Consider the following 18,211-nt stretch of genomic DNA (forward strand, 5'->3'; position numbering starts at 1 on the left):
GCAATTGAACATTTTTGCTTTCTGGTTTGGAGAAAGGTGTGTGTGTGTGTTTTTTTTTAATCATTAATTTTCCCACAAGTTCAGTGAAGGAAAAGGAGTCTCTAAATGGCACCTCTTCTTTCAAATGTCCTTAAGATTCCAGCACTGAAGAAAGAGGCAAGTCATTATAATAATAACAACAACAGAAAGAGTGCTTAAAACTGGAGTGCAGAAAGGGGCTAGATCTTGATGATCAGAATTCACATTTCTCTCTCTCTCTTTTTGTAACTAGGTCATCCACTGGAATTCACCGAAAAAGTTGAGAGTAAAGAACAAGCATGTTGAATTTTTCCGCAATCTTTATCTGACATTCCTGGAGTATGATGGCAACTTGCTGAGGCGGGAGCTCTTTGGATGTCCCAGTGAAGCTGATGTCAACAGTGAAAATGTAAGTTGAGAATGTGTATATTAATGCTAGGGATGCCTCTGCCTTTCACAAACATGTACAGCTTGAAAGGAAGAGACCTTCTCCCACGTGAAAGACCTTGTAGTCTATTATCAGAATCTCCTTCCCTCTCTAAGTTGTACCATTCACCGCCCTCCCAGTTTTCAGATGATAGCTTTTTCAAACAAATTGGAGAAAGTGAAAGAGAAAAAAGAAGGGGAGCAAAAGTTAAAAAGCAAGGTATTTTGGCACCTTTAAAATGCCACAACATGTTGCTCTTCTCTCCTTTTCTTAAGGTTTGGGGTTTTTTTTTTTTCTCCCTTTAATTTTGCCAAATGCGGAGACACTGCCACCTCTTTGAAAACTGTACCAAGCAAATGCATCATGTAACCAGACAGACTGATTACAAAAGATGTTCTTTTACTACCTCTCCCATCAACTTCTCTCCAATTCTGATGAGAATTAGAATTTTCTGCCCTTAATATAAGTTTGTCATGAAAACTAGTAGAGTCTCACATATAAACAAATATGTGAAGTTGTTTTACACTAAGTTATCAGAACTATCAGTTCATCTAGCCCAGGGGTCTCCAAACTACAGCCTGCGGCCACATCCAGCCCGCCTTGCCATTCTATCTGGCCCGTTTGGGTGAGGGGGTGGGCATGTGTGCAGGCAGGCAGGCGTCCAGGGGGCTGCATACAGCTGCACGTACATGTGGATGCACACATTTCTTTAGCTATCAAAAATGTGGAAAATATATGATGTGGCACTCATACTCAAAAGTTTGGAGACTCTGATCTAGTCTAATGTCTTCTTGAACTGGTGGATGCTTTCCAAGGTCTTAGGCAGACAAGGAGATTTCTCAGCCCTAACATCTGAGATTGTCTTCATTAGAGATGCCAAGAACTGAACCCAGGATTTTGCAAATTAAGAGTATATTCTGTGGTTGTTGTGGGTTTTTCGGGCTCTTTGGCCATGTTCTGAAGGTTGTTCTTCCTAACGTTTCGCCAGTCTCTGTGGTCAGCATCTTCAGAGGACAGCACAGCTCTGAAGATGCCGGCCACAGAGACTGGCAAAACGTTAGGAAGAACAACCTTCAGAACATGGCCAAAGAGCCCGAAAAACCCACAACAACCATTAGATCCTGGCCGTGAAAGCCTTCACAAATACACAGTATATTCTGTCATTTAGCTCTAAGCCCTCCCCGCCCCAAAAGGAATGCAATGGAAAACAGGCTGGAGTGGTTAAGTTTCCCAAACACAGTAGTCTGATGGCAAAAAGAGAAAGAGATAAAAATAGCTAGACTTCAAAGTTTTATGTCCTAGTATTTCTGCATATGTATATATTGCAAAGTATATAATGGGGCCATGCTGAAGGTGCAATTATTGTGGGAGTTTAGGTAAAATTACAGGTATTTTTCTTCAGTAATAGCTACATGCAGAATTTTTTTCCTCCTCCATATATCGATGAAATTTAAGAGCAGTATTCAGGACCAGTAGAACTTATAATTCCCATCTATCAAAACAGTAGCCACATTCTTTTAAATTGTTGGGATTTTTATATATAAGTGTGCTATTTTGTACATGTACTATTCATGTTCAAGGGATGATTTGAAGCATCTAAGTTAGGCCTCCATAAAAGAATCTATTTAAAAAATTCAAAAACAAAGGAAGGAACCTTGCAATAAAGGTATGGGGAAAGGTATGTGGGGTAATCATCTAGCAATTCCTCATTATCTTATGTAGCATATTTGAATCCTTATGGCTATTTATAAGAGTTCTTTATTGTGTTCCCAGCAACTCTGTGCTGAAAGTCCATCGCAGGTTACAAGCCATGATGGGGATGCATAATGTCCAGACTTAGAAAGAAGGTACCTTAAAATGCCAGATGCAGGTGGAGAGGTATCAGGAGACAGGTATCAGGTTGTCTCGTGTGCTCCCAGAGATACACGAAGCTGGACTAGATGGGCCCCTGGCCTGATCCAGCAGGGCTCTTCTTATATTCTTATGTAAAGTTTACCTGAGGGCAGAAGAACTTTCTCTGAACAGCTGCTACAGGCTGTTTAGCTTTTATTTGACTCATTACTGTTGGAAATTGAGTTCTATATTAGAACAAAACTTTGGTGTGATTCCCCAGAGTAGGTCTTACATTCTCAGTAGCATGGGGCAGCAGCCTAAAAGAGAATTCCCATGTCAACCAGTCTAACCCATTTTGTTTTAGTTGTGGCATACTAGACTTTTTAAAACTTGCTTTTGTTTTAGTCTCCTTTGCAGCAATTTTAAAGAAAGATTGGGGTGGAAAAACATTTGGGTTTGCAGCTCATTGGTGTGATAAAGTATGATGTATCGTTGCATCCAAACAAGGCCTTTGTAGTAAGCTGATCATTTTTGGGATGTTACATTAAGGATCTCTTACAGTTATCGACTGGAGCACTGATTTTTCCTAGTTCCTTGCCATTTTGGTCCAGCAAATTCCAGCAATAAACAGCCATTTCCCTTATCCTATTAAATCACACACAAAAAGGTAATCACATTTAAAAAAAAAATACTTCACAAGAATTACAAATGTATTTTTAATTTAAAAATTATAATAACAAGAAATCTGAAAATTGTGGAGAGGAAAATTGTGGAAGGGAAGCAAGAAAGACAAATTGACTCTGACATTAAGTAGCTCAGAGGAATACCTTCTTCTGGCAGAAGTCACTAATACAGCCTGCACTTTATTAAGTAATAAATGTACACCTTATGTTTTAATAAAGCAAATGCAGTCAGTTATTAGAATAGATGACAGAAATTGTTTTCCTTTTTATTCATTTTCATTAATAGACCTTATCAAGCCAATCCTCAGTAGAAAATACAGCACATTTGGTTCTATGTGCGTGACCATGGCTACTCAATTCAAAAATCACAAAATGGCAGAAAGACAATGGCAAAGTCCTGGTTTTTATGCTTTATGTTCCCAGTACAAATTCCATTGAACTGGCTATCCTGCTCATCCAGGAGCAAATTTTCCATGGCATAGTATTTTCCCTTTTTCTCTGTAGTTACAAAGATTTCTTATTTGAAATATGGATATAAACAGTTCTTGAGACATTTGAAATATGCTTGCTTGGAGGATGCTACATGGATGCCCTAAATATCCAGCTAGACCCCAACTCCTCAGAACCCACTTGGTAAATATGTCCTCTTTTATCCCATTTAAGTCATCCCTTCTGCTCCTTCCAGTGAAAGAATTTCTCTTTTCTGAGTATTTATTTTATTTATTTATTTATTCAATTTATATGCCGCCCACACTACCCAAAGTAGTGAATGATCCATTTGGGAATTGAAAGAGGAATTAGTCAACTGCCTGTTCAGGAGATATGGCAGCAATGGTTGTGGATCCAGCTGAAACAGACAGTGATATTCCCTTAATTTGTGCTCCTTATTATTCTCATGCCAGGAGAAAAGAATAACATTTGCCCATTGGACAGGTTGAGATGGTAGAAAATGATTTAAAGAGTTCTGCTTCTGATAGTTTAAGGGATGGTTGAATGTCAGTTTCCATTGTTTACAAGATCAATGGCTTGTGCTTGTCACTTGCAATCTGGCTGTGTCAGAATTCGCCCTCAAGGGGTTGTTTCAATATGTAAGCTATTACAATTTAGCAACTCCGTGTTATTAGAGGTATTGGATTTAGAATTTAATTTGTAATTAAGAGAGCTTGTTTGGAATGCAAATATCTGTTAAATACCTAATGGAGTTCAATAGGTTTTATACTGCCCTGTTATGCTTTGGCCTCATTAGAGCACAGTAGTGTTACAAAGAGGCATGACAATGAGCATAAACTAGATTTATGGAGTTTACTGTATGCTACTTTTTTTCTTGCATGCTTTCAAAGTAACACAATTCTCCCATATATTTTGCATTCTGTTACATGCAGGTGGTTTCTTTTCTACAATTTTTATCTGCTTTTCATTTTTGTTTTCTGAGAGCTCTTGCTCTGTGGGTTGTGATGAGTGGGTAGTGTTGAAGGTGGTAATTCACATGTGTTGAAATGGTTCATAGCAGCCATATGGGGAGAGGCATAATTTTCACACAATGATTATACCCTATTTTTACCTCATTTTATTTAGTAAAGAGACTTTATACCACTTTTCATCCCCAACAAGAGTCTTCAAAACTGTTTACATAACAGAATGAAACTAACAAAAGCATCGCCATATAATAAGATATAACACTTAAAATCAAGAGCAGAATTAATACCTTCAATAATGTTTAGAAGCTATACAAAGTTGAGTAAGTTTCCCCCCACTTCTGACATAGCAGATATGGAGCTAATCTCACCTCCTTCTGAAAGGAATTCCTTAATTTAAGTGTTTCCATGGACAAGGCCTTTATTCAATTTTATTTTATTTTATTTTTTGAGAAACTACTGGGTAGTTCAGTAGTTTAGGTCTCAAAGCTAGGTTTTGGGATTTCAATTCCCCACTGTACCTCCTTGACAGGGGCTCAAGGCAAAGATCTGTAGGGTCCCTTCCAGCTCTGCAGTTCTGAGGTTATTATTATACCTCCATATCTTCTCTAAGCCATATCCTATTGAAAATAAAATCTTCACCAGTGTACCCGTTTGTATCCACTTCTCCCTGAGAATATGTGTATTTGTGTGTGTACATTCTTTATTGGAGAACCGCTTCACAAAATCTGGAAAAGTGTTAAGTCAGTATTGCATTTCAGTTCACAGATTGGTTCAGAAATAAGTTCATATTAAAACTCAATATTGAAATTAGAATGTGAGCTAAATGTGTTTATTACTTGTCCTGTAATTGTTATAATGGAATTGTGATAAACATAATTGCCATGTAAAGCATAGCTCCTCTGAGAACATTTTTGCTTTGAACACCTATAACTGAAAAACCATCAAGCATATGATGGTTTTTCCAGCATTGTAGGGGGGGGGGCAAGATATGCTTTGTATAATGTTTTTGTTGATTTGTGTCACTAGTTTTTTCACTTTGTATGTTTTTGTTAAAAGAAAAAGAAAAACTATTATGCATGCCCAGGTCATTTGCTTTTTGTTGAAGCTTATGTTTGGAAGTTGATGGACAAAGTATCCAATTTCTTTCAACATTCTTCCATTTAATGAAAGTTGAAAGCAATCCATCTAAATAATAATCTCCATAAGACATTTCTAGTTTGTTTATAGTGTTCTTCTCTCAATTTCAAAGCAGTAAAAACTGACTTCCACAAAGAAAGACAATTCAGTTACTGAATTTCAAGAATGGTATCTGTCTACAAAGTTACCACTATCTTTTCATTATAAAGTAAAGAGGGGGGAAAGTTGGGTTAATATACAGGAATACCCTGACAATCCCACTACAAAGTCTTTATAAATGCACAGATGGCAGTGATTTTGAGAGGAAGAAACCCAAGAACTTGACATGCTTGATGTTGTAGAGATACTGTTGGAAGTATCTGTTAATGGATGTTCATTGGTACATGTGCCTGTTGCCATGATTGTAATCTCTCATGCGTCCTCTTCCAGTAATTATTCTGCTGCTTATTTTACTTCCATAGAAGAGAACAATAAATACCCTGATAATAAAGATTTATTTTTATTTCCCTTCTTGCCTTTCTTGCTATTTGACCTTAAGATGCATTAATTTGAACAGACAGGGAGGAAGCCATTTAATAGCATTTCCACAGCCACAAATAGTCGGAAATATATATCTAAATATATGTATAAAATACGTACAGAAGAGGGCATTCTAATGAAAAGGGATGTTTTAAGTTCCCGTCTTTAAAATAGAAATGACAGAAGTTATTTTTAATGCTGGTTTATTAATCTTTGGTGGCTATATACGGGAAGTGCCACAAGTACCATCTCACCATATGCACTTGCAAACACACAAAAGACATTTGTGCATATGTACACTGTACATGAAATGGGCAAGAGCAAAGGTGAATGGCTTGAAGTAAATGGAAAAGACTCCTGCATTATTAACAGCCTTTGGATTCAGCAATACTGTTGGTTGCAGTCCCTTCTTCCTCCCTTCCTTTTATTTTAATGCTGAAAATAAGTTTTAAATGAAAGCCATAAAGAGTAAGCACACTGCAATATCTTATTTATGGGCTTTCCATCAGTGTTTTAATGCTTACGCCCAGCATTCTGTATCCAGGGGGTTCAGCTGTAAAGCAGATACATTTTCTGTGGTAAGTTTAGTATACTCAACTATGACTTCATAGTAAAAGCTGTAAAGTGGGATATAATTTATATGATAAGGTCTTACATTCATTCCAGTGTTGTTGTTTTTAACGGGGGTACTGTATTGCTTGTATGCTACCAGCTGTAGTAACTCTTTGTCAAGAGCATTTTTTTAGGAAGTACATGCAGTAATAATCAGATCTGAGGTGCAGGAGAGAGCAAGTTGCATGTGGTAGTTTATAAGGGAATGGCACAACAAAGAGTGCTTAATTATTTCCAGTAAGAGTAGTGCCAGAAGATTTCCAGGCTCTTGATTGCCCAAGATACATTTTGCCCAAGATAAATCTTGAACATTTATTCTGCACAAGTGTAGTAAAAATACATTGGATAGTGACTTCTTTGAAAAAGTATGGCAACGTTTAAATTTTTCAGTGGCTTTCCAGCCATTATTAAGTTTATCATTCTAGGAAATTAGGATAATTGTACCTTCATTTAAGTCCTTGATTAATTCATCCTTTCCTGCCCCCAAAGTCTTGTATGACACCCCTAGAAGAAGGGAAAAGTAAGCCACTTATGTATCTTCTGTGCCTAGAAAACCCTGGAAAGGATCACCATAAGTCAGAATTGATGATGGCACATCATCATCATCATCTGGAGAAGAAACCTCCAATAAAAGTTGCAACATGCATGATACAACTGATATTTCTCTTCTTCATCTACTGCCATGACTTTACTAACATGGTTTCTGCACTCCCCAGTGTAGAAGAGAACATTTTTGGAAAATGTAGCTTCTCCTACTGTGGTATTTTCAGATTCATTCATTATTTAAATACATTATTTAAATCTACAATTCTCCTCAAGCAGATCCAAGTTGGCTTATACTGTTAAAACAATATAAACAATAGAAATGGAGAGGGGAAAGACAGTGTCTCCCTCTTAGACATCAAATTACTGAGAAAGATATGACGACTATAATGCCTAGCAATCCTCATTCTTCATACACCCATTAAAGGTCTTGGAATCACATCCTCATCTTTTGTATTTAACCACACAGTTACTACTACTATTGCTACTACTGGTACTGCTGCTGCTACTACTACTACCAATAATAATAATAATAATAATAATAATAATAATAATAATAATAATAATAATAATAATAATAATTCAACAAGAGGAAATTTTGTTAATCTATAGAAGTAAGAACAGCTGTAACACTTAAAAGACCTCTAACTGGTTTAGGAGAAAATTACTACCCTGTTTCCCCCAAAATAAGACCTAACCTGAAAATAAGCCCTAGTGTGATTTTTCAGGATGCTCGTAATATAAGCCCTACCCCCAAAATAAGCCCTAGTTAAGTGAAATCCTGCCCTCCACCATTGTGCAGCAACCAGAAGAAGATGACATGACTGCATTTGAATAAATGTAGATGGTTGTACATTAAAAAAAATACAAAACATCCCCTGAAAATAAGCCCTAGTGTGTTTTTGGAGCAAAAATTAATATAAGACCCGGTCTTATTTTCGGGGAAACATGGTACTTATTCAACATTGGGGAAAACTCTAAGCTTTTCTGTGACAAATTGGAGTTTCATTTTATAAAAGGAATCAGAACTTACTATGGACTTGAAAGAAAACTGTTTTCATGCTGGACAGCTTTTATCTTTCATGTAGGGCCATGTGGATAGACACGTCAGGCTACATATGCTTTTGAAGGTTAGAACAGTTGCTATTTCCAGGTTCACTAGTCATTACATGCTGGAGTATCCTAAGGTAGAAGGTTAGCCACAGTAGGCAGAACCTTAGAACTGGATTAGTGTGGAGAGCAAATGCTATGGTCTATCAGAATTGTGCAGCCCAGATCAAAACAGCTGTTTTAGGGATGTCCTTAAATTTGAATGTGCTTACTGGGACCATTGATTCTTCCTTCCCGTGCCCTTCTTTGAGCACAATATTGTCCCTGCTGTATCATGATCTACATTTGAAAGATCCCTCTCTTTCAAAAATTTATTTTCCACGGTGCCACAAGAACCTGCTGTTCTTAAAACAAAAAGCTCACATCTCTCTATGGGCATGCAGAACTGCTTGTACAGTTCTTTGGATCCCAGGTAGTATTCCTGAAAAGGTTTTCTCAGGAAGAAAAAGAAAATACTGTGAAGTTACTTAGCAAGGTTTGAAGACTAGAAACCAAGTGGAGGAGACAACTCAAGAAGTTCCAGCAGTCAAAGAGTAAACAACATGTAAAACCTGTGACAACACCTTTCAATTTTCATTACATGGACAGTCAACCAGCCTTCCTATACAAAGCAAAGCATGCTGCTTATATACCGACCCATAGTGCTTCAAGTACTCTCTGGGCAGTTTACAAGTTAATTATGCAGGCTACACATTGCCCCCCCCCAGCAAGCTCGGTACTCATTTTCCCGACCTCAGAAGGATAGAAGGCTGAGTCAACCTTGAGCCGGCTACCTAAACATTTATTTCTTTTTAAGTAGGGTTGTTTTATATGATGAATTTCAAGAAGGAGCCTTTAAAAAGCAAATTTCCTGTTTGTGATTGTAGTTTACCATCTGGGGAAATAAGAAGTAATTGAGAAAATGCCTCGTCTTCTCCCACATTTTGTCTTTCTTTCTTTTAGAGACTTCTATCACGTATTGTCTCTCATCCAACTACTGCTGCATATGGCCATTTTCTCTTTCCCAGGATATGTAATTGTCAGCATCACACCATGCATCAGCAGGAGCAAAGCTGAAGCCCTTGGCTCAAAAAAGGAAGAAATTACCGATTTACCTTTAATTCTTATGAATGGGTAGTAATGTAATATGTAATAAATTCAACCCAACATTTTCTTCCAAAAAAATTATTCCCATAGATGTAAAAAAGCCACACAAATGTGTTTGCAGTGCTCATTATCCAAAAATTGTAACATTTATGACCTCCTTGTTAGCAAAACTTAAGAGAAACAATGTTCCCCTTCATTACTGAAAAATCAGCAGAGTAACAGTGTGCTGCTTATATACCACCCTGTAGCACTTAAAGCACTCTCTGGGCAATTTACAATTTTTATATTTTGCAGGCTACGCATCTCCCACCACCAGTAGCAAGTGGGTACTCAGTTTATCAATTGTGAAAGGATGGAAGGCTGAGTGAACCTTGAGCTAACTATCTGAGCCTGTTGGGATCAAATTCAGGTCATGAGCAGAGTCTTGTCTGCAGTACTGCAGTTTAACTACTGCATCATGAGGCTCCTCAAGTAATATAACTACAGATGGGCACAACTAGCTCAGTTCGCAACCTAGTTCAGGGATCCTGTTTTGCTGAAGCAAGACAAAGCACTGGTCTTTTTTCCCCTCGAGGATCAGATGCCCATTCACTCCCTTCCAACTGTCCCTGTCACCTCCCTAACTGGTACTGCTGTTGGCATTGCCATCGCCATTGTCAAGAGACAGCAGGACAGCTTCCCTTCCCGGAACCAAGGGAAGCAGGGTGTTGTGCATGCACAGAGGCAGCACCCGGATTCCTTGCAGGGAAGCCAGACACTGTATTTGCACCTGTGATCAGGGCGGTACTGCAGCAGTGGCAGCATGACGGTGGCAGTGCAACAGAAGCAAGTAGCCCCCTTCCACCTGGCACAGACTGAAAACTGAACCAAAAACTTTTGCACCTGGGTTGTGGTGGATCATGGCTAAGCACAAACCATCACAAACCACCATTTTTCAGCTTCATGTCATTTCTAAATATAACTAGGCTAGGCTATGCTGTAAGAAGTAATATAATACTTTATTTCCGAGTTCTGCCGGTATTTACAGAGCTTCTCTTTAGCGGAAATGTAGTAATACGTAAAGTGAAAAGATGTGTAGCCTTCCACTTTTCTAGGAGGCCTTGAAGCAGAACGAGACAAGGAGCTTATAAAATTATTACACTTCAAATATTTCCCATTACGAAAATACTGCTGCTGTATCTCCTGTTTATTTTATCTAAAATTTCTTCTTAAAGTTGTTTATATAATGGCTGAACAAAGATTTTTTTTTGCCTAAACACGGTGTTAAAGAGTACTTTATTATACATTTGAGCATATAATAGCATGACTGTATCCCACCAGATTTGTTCTGGACCTGCCAGTTTGTTGGTCATGCATTATAATTTAATTAGTGTAGACACTGTGTGGATTCAGACTAATTGCATGCATCTTTCACATAGATGACACTGTAATTGCTGGAAGTATGAGTTGCATTATTGCTTACTCTTTGAGATAATTTGAAGAAGATAAAAGGATCCTCTTCAGCAGAGCAAACAAGCAGCAGAATAGCATCTGAAAGGTCTAACTTTGATTGTAACACATCCCTAGACTTCATTTTTGGGAAGCAGGAAGGACATGGTAACCAAGTGTATGGAAGGCTAAGATACCAGAAAGGGGGAAACCTGGATTAAAATATATCATTTTTCCTCAAATACAATATTTTCATGCTTATATATTTAAGAAACTATCATATTTGAAATTAGCAATTCACACATCAAAATATCACAGAAGTGTGACACTTGACTTGTCACAAATAGCATTCATGTACATTAAGTGTGAGGCATTTTTATTAAAATGAATTTAGCCTTGCAGATGTTGTTTCCATTCAGAAAATTGCACAGGCCTGAAAGTACACAAACAACCAAATATTAGACAAGCAACTTTTGAAATGGAGGAGGAAGCATTTTTCAATGTATCAAAAGCCTTAGGTTATTTTCTTAGAAAAGTCAGGAGCTCCACAGCACAGGTAACAAGACTTTGTTAGGCTGTCTAGCTCACAGACATTTTACTGTGTGATCTTCTGAGCAAAACAGATGTGGCCATGCAAGATCTATGATGTTCTAGGTTATCAAAGGTGTAATAGGATATAAATTGTTAATATATTCCACTGTAGACTTTTGTTTTTAATGTTCTGCCGTTTTTGATCTGTGATGCGCCACAGTGTATTATTTTGGGTAATCAGCTCACACATACGGAGTTCAAAAGCAGTAATATGCATGAGGCAATCATAAATATGTACAAACATCAGGGAAATAGCACCAATCACTTAACTGTACACAAAGAACAGAACAGCACAATGAATAGAAAGGGCAGTGCATAAACACAGGTTCACACAGAAGATCCATAATTCTAATCAGGAAAGCTAAGGGAGAAAACATAGGATTAGACAAAATATAGGTAAGGTAAAGGTTCCCTTTGACATTTAGTCCAGTTGTGTCTGACTCTAGGGTGCAGTGCTCATCCCCGTTTTCAAGCTGTAGAGCCAGCGTTTGTCCGTAGACAGTTTCTGCGGTCACATGGCCAGTGTGACTAGACACGGTACGCTGTTACCTTCCCACCATGGTGGTATCTATTTATCTACTTCTATTTTTACATGCTTTCGAACTGCTAGGTTGGCAGGAGCTGGGACAAGCGACGGGAGCTCACTCCGTCACATGGATTTGATCTTACGACTGCTGGTCTTCTGACCCTGCAGCACAGGGGCTTCTGCAGTTTAACCCACAGCGCCACCACGTCCTAGACAAGATATACAATCATGTAAATTGAAAACACAAAACTTTTGAGGATAGAGAAGCTTGAAGAGAAGAAGTAATTATTGAAATGTTACTGGTAAAATGTTGAGACTGAAGCAATACAGTTTACTCCTAGAAAACATAAGAAAAGCCCTGCTGGATCAGGCCAACGGCCCATCTAGTCCAGCCTCCTGTATCTCACTGTGGCCCCACCAGATGACTCTGACAGCACACGAGACAACTAGATACCTGTCTCCTGATACCCCTCCCCTGCATCTGGCACTTGGAGGTCCCTTCCTTTTAAGCCTGGAGATTATACATCACCATCATGGCTTGTAGCTTGCGATGGACTTTTCCTCCAGGAATCTGTCCAATCCCCTTTTAAAGGCATCTAGGCCAGCTGCCATCACCACGTCCTGTGGCAAGGGGTTCCACAGACTAACAACATGCTGGTTAAACATTTTCTTTTGTCTGTTCTCACTCTCCCAACACTCAATTGGAGTGGATGTCCCCTGGTTCTGGTATTGCGTGAAAGGGAAAAGAGCATCCCTCTATCCACTTTATCCACCCACTGCATAATTTTAGACATCTCAGTCATGCAACCTCTAAGGCGCCTTTTCTCTAGACTAAAGAGCCCCAAATGCTGTAGCCTTTCCTCATAAGGGAGGTGCCCCAGACCAGTCATCATTTTAGTCACTCTCTTCTGCATCTTTTCCAGTTCCACTATGTCTTTTTTGAGGTGCTACAACTAGAACTGTACCCAGTACTCCAGGTGCAGCCTTACTAGTGTTTTGTACAATGGCATTTAATGTTGGCTGTTTTATTTTCAATCCCCTTTGGAGACAGAATGACCCTAGATTACCATATTGTGGGAAGAGAAGAATTACAGATCAGTGCAGCAAGACATTCCAAGTTTGAAAGTCCATACACACTAAGTGAGGCTAAGCTTACTCCCTCCCTATTCATAAGGTGGCCTATTCATAGAAACAACATTCAAGGTTGTGCAATAACGTTTAGTAGATCAATAAGAAGGGACATGTAGGACAAGCTTTCAAGTTCTCCAGAACTCCTCATCATGTGAACATGGTATTTAAAGTGGCCAGACTGCCAACAAAGTAAAATGAGATGCAGTGGACAAAGTCATCATTTTGCAGGAATGATAATTTTTCAAAGGGGGAAGATCCTGTAAAAGATGTCACCTCGCTCCATTATGGAATCTAAACTCCATTTTGCTTTGTTGGAAGTTCAGCTGCGTGAGCTATGAGCACCATGTCTGGCCGAATTTTTTATATCGACTTTTCCTGCTCAAGAGTTCTATAGAACTTGAAAGTTCATCACATTTGTGACCTTTTAGAGAGACAGCATTATCCAACCTTGAACTTCGCTCCTTCTCCATTGTCTTTCTGTAAGCAGGCAGAGCTAGAATTCTTATTCATGCCCTTTAGGCTTTTCTCTGCGTTTTAATTCTTTCATATATTTATCCATTTTGTGCTTTTAACTATATTACTTCTATTTCATTGTGAGCCTTGTTGAGACCCATTCTTTGGAGGAATAAATGAGATAGATGCCATAAATAATGAATAAAATAAATTAGGGTGGCTGCATGCATCAGGACCTATACTCACATGGAGGATATAGTCTCAAGTGTAAAAGCGTAATTATAGAGAAAGGGGCAAAAAAGGGTATAACAGCCTTCAGCATGCTTGGGCTGGGATAAGCACAAAAGGTCAGTTCTTCAGGTCTTGAGTGAACAAAGTCTCTCTCAGATTTCTGTTTTCATTATAAAATACAGGTAGGCCAGTGTACATATTACAAAGCATTGTTTCTGATGGAAATCCTGGTGAAAAATGACATCTCGTTTGCAGGAGGGGGATGCTCATTAGACAGTCTGTCTTATTCCACTTGACAAAAATGATCACAGCTGCTTCGTTAAGTTATGAAAAAGCTCTATCGTTTTGCACAGAATATCCCTACAGTATCCAGCCAGTAGCTGAACAGATAAATGCATCTAAGAAGGTTGATTCTTGATGACACATCCACAAGAATTTCCATACTATTCAGAAGTTCAGATATGGATTCTTTCCTTCCCTTTGTTGACAGTTTAAATACAAATTTTCTTAATATCACTCCATGAATAAAATAAAGGCAAGGAAGAATGGAGGAAAACAGTCATCAATGACTGACCATTAGCAGTAGAAACCATGTCAAAGATGTGGCCATCCATCCTCTATGGTGGAGCAAGTGATTGGGAGTCAAATTTTTGGAAATACACCACTACCTGCCATCTTGTGGGCATATGCATACATCATGATTTAAAGCTGAACGAGAAAGTAACTGGTGTGTCTGTCTCTAGGTAGCTGCATATCTCCTGCTAGTAAAAGCTACTTGTCTGCATAGCCTAGTGTTAATACCCACACATATGCAATATTCTATTAAATCATTTCCCAACCTATCATAGGGTGGGAGATCAAGTTGGAAACTTCCAGCACAAAACCATCTTCCGATCTGCAGTGAGATGGAGAAGTTCATTGGCAACTTTGTGGTCAGACATGGCCCATAAGCTATTTTTATTGAGTCATAAAATTTCAGTATTTTAATGGACCCGAAGAATCCCTTCTTGTCTGACTGCAGCTAATGCAGGAAATCCACAGTCAAAGCATCTCTATCAGATGGCTTTCCAGCTTTTCTTCAAAAACCTTTAGTTAATGAGAACCTACTGTTTTCAGAGCTAACATGGTAGCTCTATTAAATTTTGTTCAGCTATTGGTAGGCGCTCCAATTTATAATCATGCTTTGGGTGAAAATATTTGCCTACAGTCTCACTTATGAAGTGAAAACATATCATGAAGTATAACAATAAATACAGGTTCAAAGACAGAATCTAGTCTTTAACCCTGCTTGTTTGCCTGTTCACCCCTCCATCCATCTGTTCTTCTCTCCCATGGATTTAATACATACTGTCCTAGTTATGCTGGGCCATATATACTCCATTATATAAACTTAATAAAGGATAGTGCTAGGCTTAATATAGTGCTAGGTTGCTGCTGAAGCACAAATGAAGCACTCATGTGACAAATTAAACTTCTGTGCCACCATCTGTAGAATAGTGAGCCCATCCTCCCATAAGTTGGCCATCCCTTGCCAGTAGGATAATATTTCTACTACAAACAAAATGTGATAAACTTATACTTGTTCACTTCTGACCATAAAAATATATATATATGTAGAAAAAAAACATTTTTAAATATTAGGGCATAAAATGCAGCCCCATTACAGAAAAATAATTTGGTTCTTAGCATTATTCCATAACTCATAATTAAATTGCTATATTCTCTTAATTTAGGAGCCTGAAATAATCTAATGATCATTTAGTGACTACCTAGATAATAGCTGATTTGCAATTACAAACTTATAACTGAGCTATTTGTGAAATTAAAAAAAAGAGAAGATACTAAGATATCTCAAAGGAGTGGGGCAAAACAGCCCTTTTAACCATTGCTACTTAGGCTGATGAATAGGACTGATAAGGAGGATGTTAATGTCTTTCCAAGAGAGGGAAGGAAAAAGAAATTAAGATGTTTAATCTAGCTTTATTTCTAGCTTTATTTAAAATACTGATATTATTTGTGCTTTGGGGGAAATGAAATGAACGAGGTTATAATGAACAGTGGTTTCAAGAGTAAAAAGAAACTGTATTTGTACAGAGCAAGAAAAGAAGGACAACATGGAGACAGTGGTTGGATACAGTAGGCCTGGCTTTGTAGGGTACAGTTTTTGCTAAACTGTTTAGCCTAATAAGGTTGGAGAGGCAGGCAGGCAGACAATTTGTATGCTCACAGGATTAAGGCTCTATGCCTTGCCCCAACCACCAACTGGGGAAAGAAATTAAAGGGAAGTAAATAAGGGGACGTGGTGGCGCTGCGGGCTAAACCGCAGAAGCCTGTGCTGCAGGGTCAGAAGAACAAGCAGTCGTAAGATCGAATCCACGGGACGGAGTGAGCTCCCGTCGCTTGTCCAAGCTCCCGCCAACCTAGCGGTTCGAAAGCATGCAAATGCAAGTAGATAAATAGGGACCACTTTGGTGGGAAGGTAACAGCGTTCCGTGTCTAAGTCGCACTGGCCATGTGACCACTGAAGATTGTCTTCGGACAAACGCTGGCTCTATGGCTTGGAAACGGGGATGAGCACCGCCCCCTAGAGTCGAACACGACTGGACAAAAATTGTCAAGGGGAACCTTTACCTTTAAATAAGGCTTAAAATAACCAGTGAAGGCCAATTCCCACAACCATTAACCTGCTACTGGCTGGTCAGACATGTTCCAAGTTGGACAAGCTCATGAGCTCCATTGCTGAAGGCCATAGAACCTGCTGAATGTTCCAGCACCAGCCAAAATAACTTCTTGTTCACCTTCCGACTGGACATTACCATGGCTCTTTGAACTTGGAATGTAGCAGCCCTAACAACGATGCCCTGTTGCCTCATACAAGCCTCCAGGTTTAACTAAGACATTCTTTTCTCTTTTTTTGCATTTCTTTTGCTCTTTAAAGTAAAGAGATAAATATGAGAACTAGGATCTTTGCTGTTTATTAAATCAACATTGGGAGACACAGAAGAGGCAGTCTTTAGGACAACCATCTTTCAAGCATAGGTTGTATGGTCCTGCTGAATGTCTTGATAGGCAGCTTGCCATAGTAGGAAACTTTGATATGGATTTTGCAGATTGTCAGTAACACGGGACTGAATGAAATTACTGGCCCCAATTTGAGTAGACCCACTGAATCAATGGGACATGGTAAATTGGCATTTACAGAAGGTCCATTCAGTGAACTGCTCTAGTTGGAGCTAATAACTGAATTTATCTTATAACTCTCAAGCACCCCTGACTTCTAAGATATGTGGTGTCCTAACAAGAATTGGCTCGTGCAAGTAAATTGGTCTTTCCTGGACTTAGCAGGGCATATTCTTCAGGAAAGTCCAAATTGTTTCTGAGTTATTAGAAAATAGAATTCAGTATGATATAAATCTTTCAGGAAGGTTATTCTCAAGCAGGCGTGATAGTATCCACACTCACAGCAGAAGTGGTTAATCTTTTGCAGTCTTTTAAACTTTCATCAAACATGCCTATTTTAGTCTCTTTTAAATACAAATTCATGCCTTGTGAGAAGTAAGAATTAGCAAATAAATTTATTTTGAATGCAATGCCAATTTTGTATGTGTTCATCTCTAAATTCATAGTCTCTAATTTTTTAACCAGTCTGAAGCTTTTTAACTCTGCAATGACATTCATGCTTATTTGAGTATGCATTTTGCATGTACAATTTCCCTTTATATCCACAATTGTGTATATAATTTTAAACAGAGAATGAAGTACTTTGCAAACATCAGAGCAGTAGAGTCCAGTACCTGTGTTCTGATCCATGAACTGGTCTAGGAAATATGCATTAGGTCAGTATGCTTAAAATGTAGATAATACCGTACAACACTTTATCTGACTCATATCTATCAAGCAGCATGCTCTTCTGTCCATTTTAGGGTCTAAAAGCAGGAAGACTTTAGGCTCTGTGAAAGTATTCGTACCTATAAAGAATGAAAAGGAGATAACACTACAGTAATGAGACACCCACTTTTTAGGAACAACTGTCCTTCGATAAATGAATCTTAACAATTTCTTGTGGTTTTGTGATGTTGGGTTTGGTTTTGTTTTTCAGCTCCAGAAACAGCTGTCTGAGCTGGATGAAGATGACATGTGCTATGAGTTTCGACGTGAACGCTTCACTGTCCATCGGACTCACCTATACTTTCTGCACTACGAGTATGAGTCTACCCCAGATAACACCGATGTGACATTGGTGGCTCAGCTGTCAATGGACAGGTAAGGAAAGCCATTTTTCCATTGTTACAATGTACACCCAGGCCTTCCCTCCTGCCAGCATTTAACTTCTTTCTTTTGTTATCTATCATTTATTATATTTTTTGCACTGCTCTTGCTATTGATTATGCCAATCGGATCTGAAATTTTAATGTATATATATTTGTTGGTAGCCGCCCAGAGTGGTAGAATATACCAGATGGGC

At 38.6% G+C, this 18,211-nt stretch overlaps 1 protein-coding gene across 4 annotated transcripts in view; it reads left to right on the forward strand.

The window, feature by feature from the left end:
• LARGE1 (LARGE xylosyl- and glucuronyltransferase 1) overlaps positions 1-18,211 on the forward strand; it is a 421,577-nt gene that overhangs the window by 358,804 nt on the left and 44,562 nt on the right. For all 4 annotated transcript variants that reach the window (XM_020809629.3, XM_073000045.2, XM_073000044.2 and 1 more), the window contains exons 10-11: positions 272-427; positions 17,846-18,009. In XM_020809629.3, coding sequence (XP_020665288.1) covers positions 272-427; positions 17,846-18,009 — 320 coding nt within the window. The remainder of the gene's footprint in view (positions 1-271; positions 428-17,845; positions 18,010-18,211) is intronic.

Source organism: Pogona vitticeps, chromosome 5 (genome assembly GCF_051106095.1).
Source record: "Pogona vitticeps strain Pit_001003342236 chromosome 5, PviZW2.1, whole genome shotgun sequence".
Classification (NCBI taxonomy): Eukaryota; Metazoa; Chordata; class Lepidosauria; order Squamata; family Agamidae; genus Pogona; species Pogona vitticeps.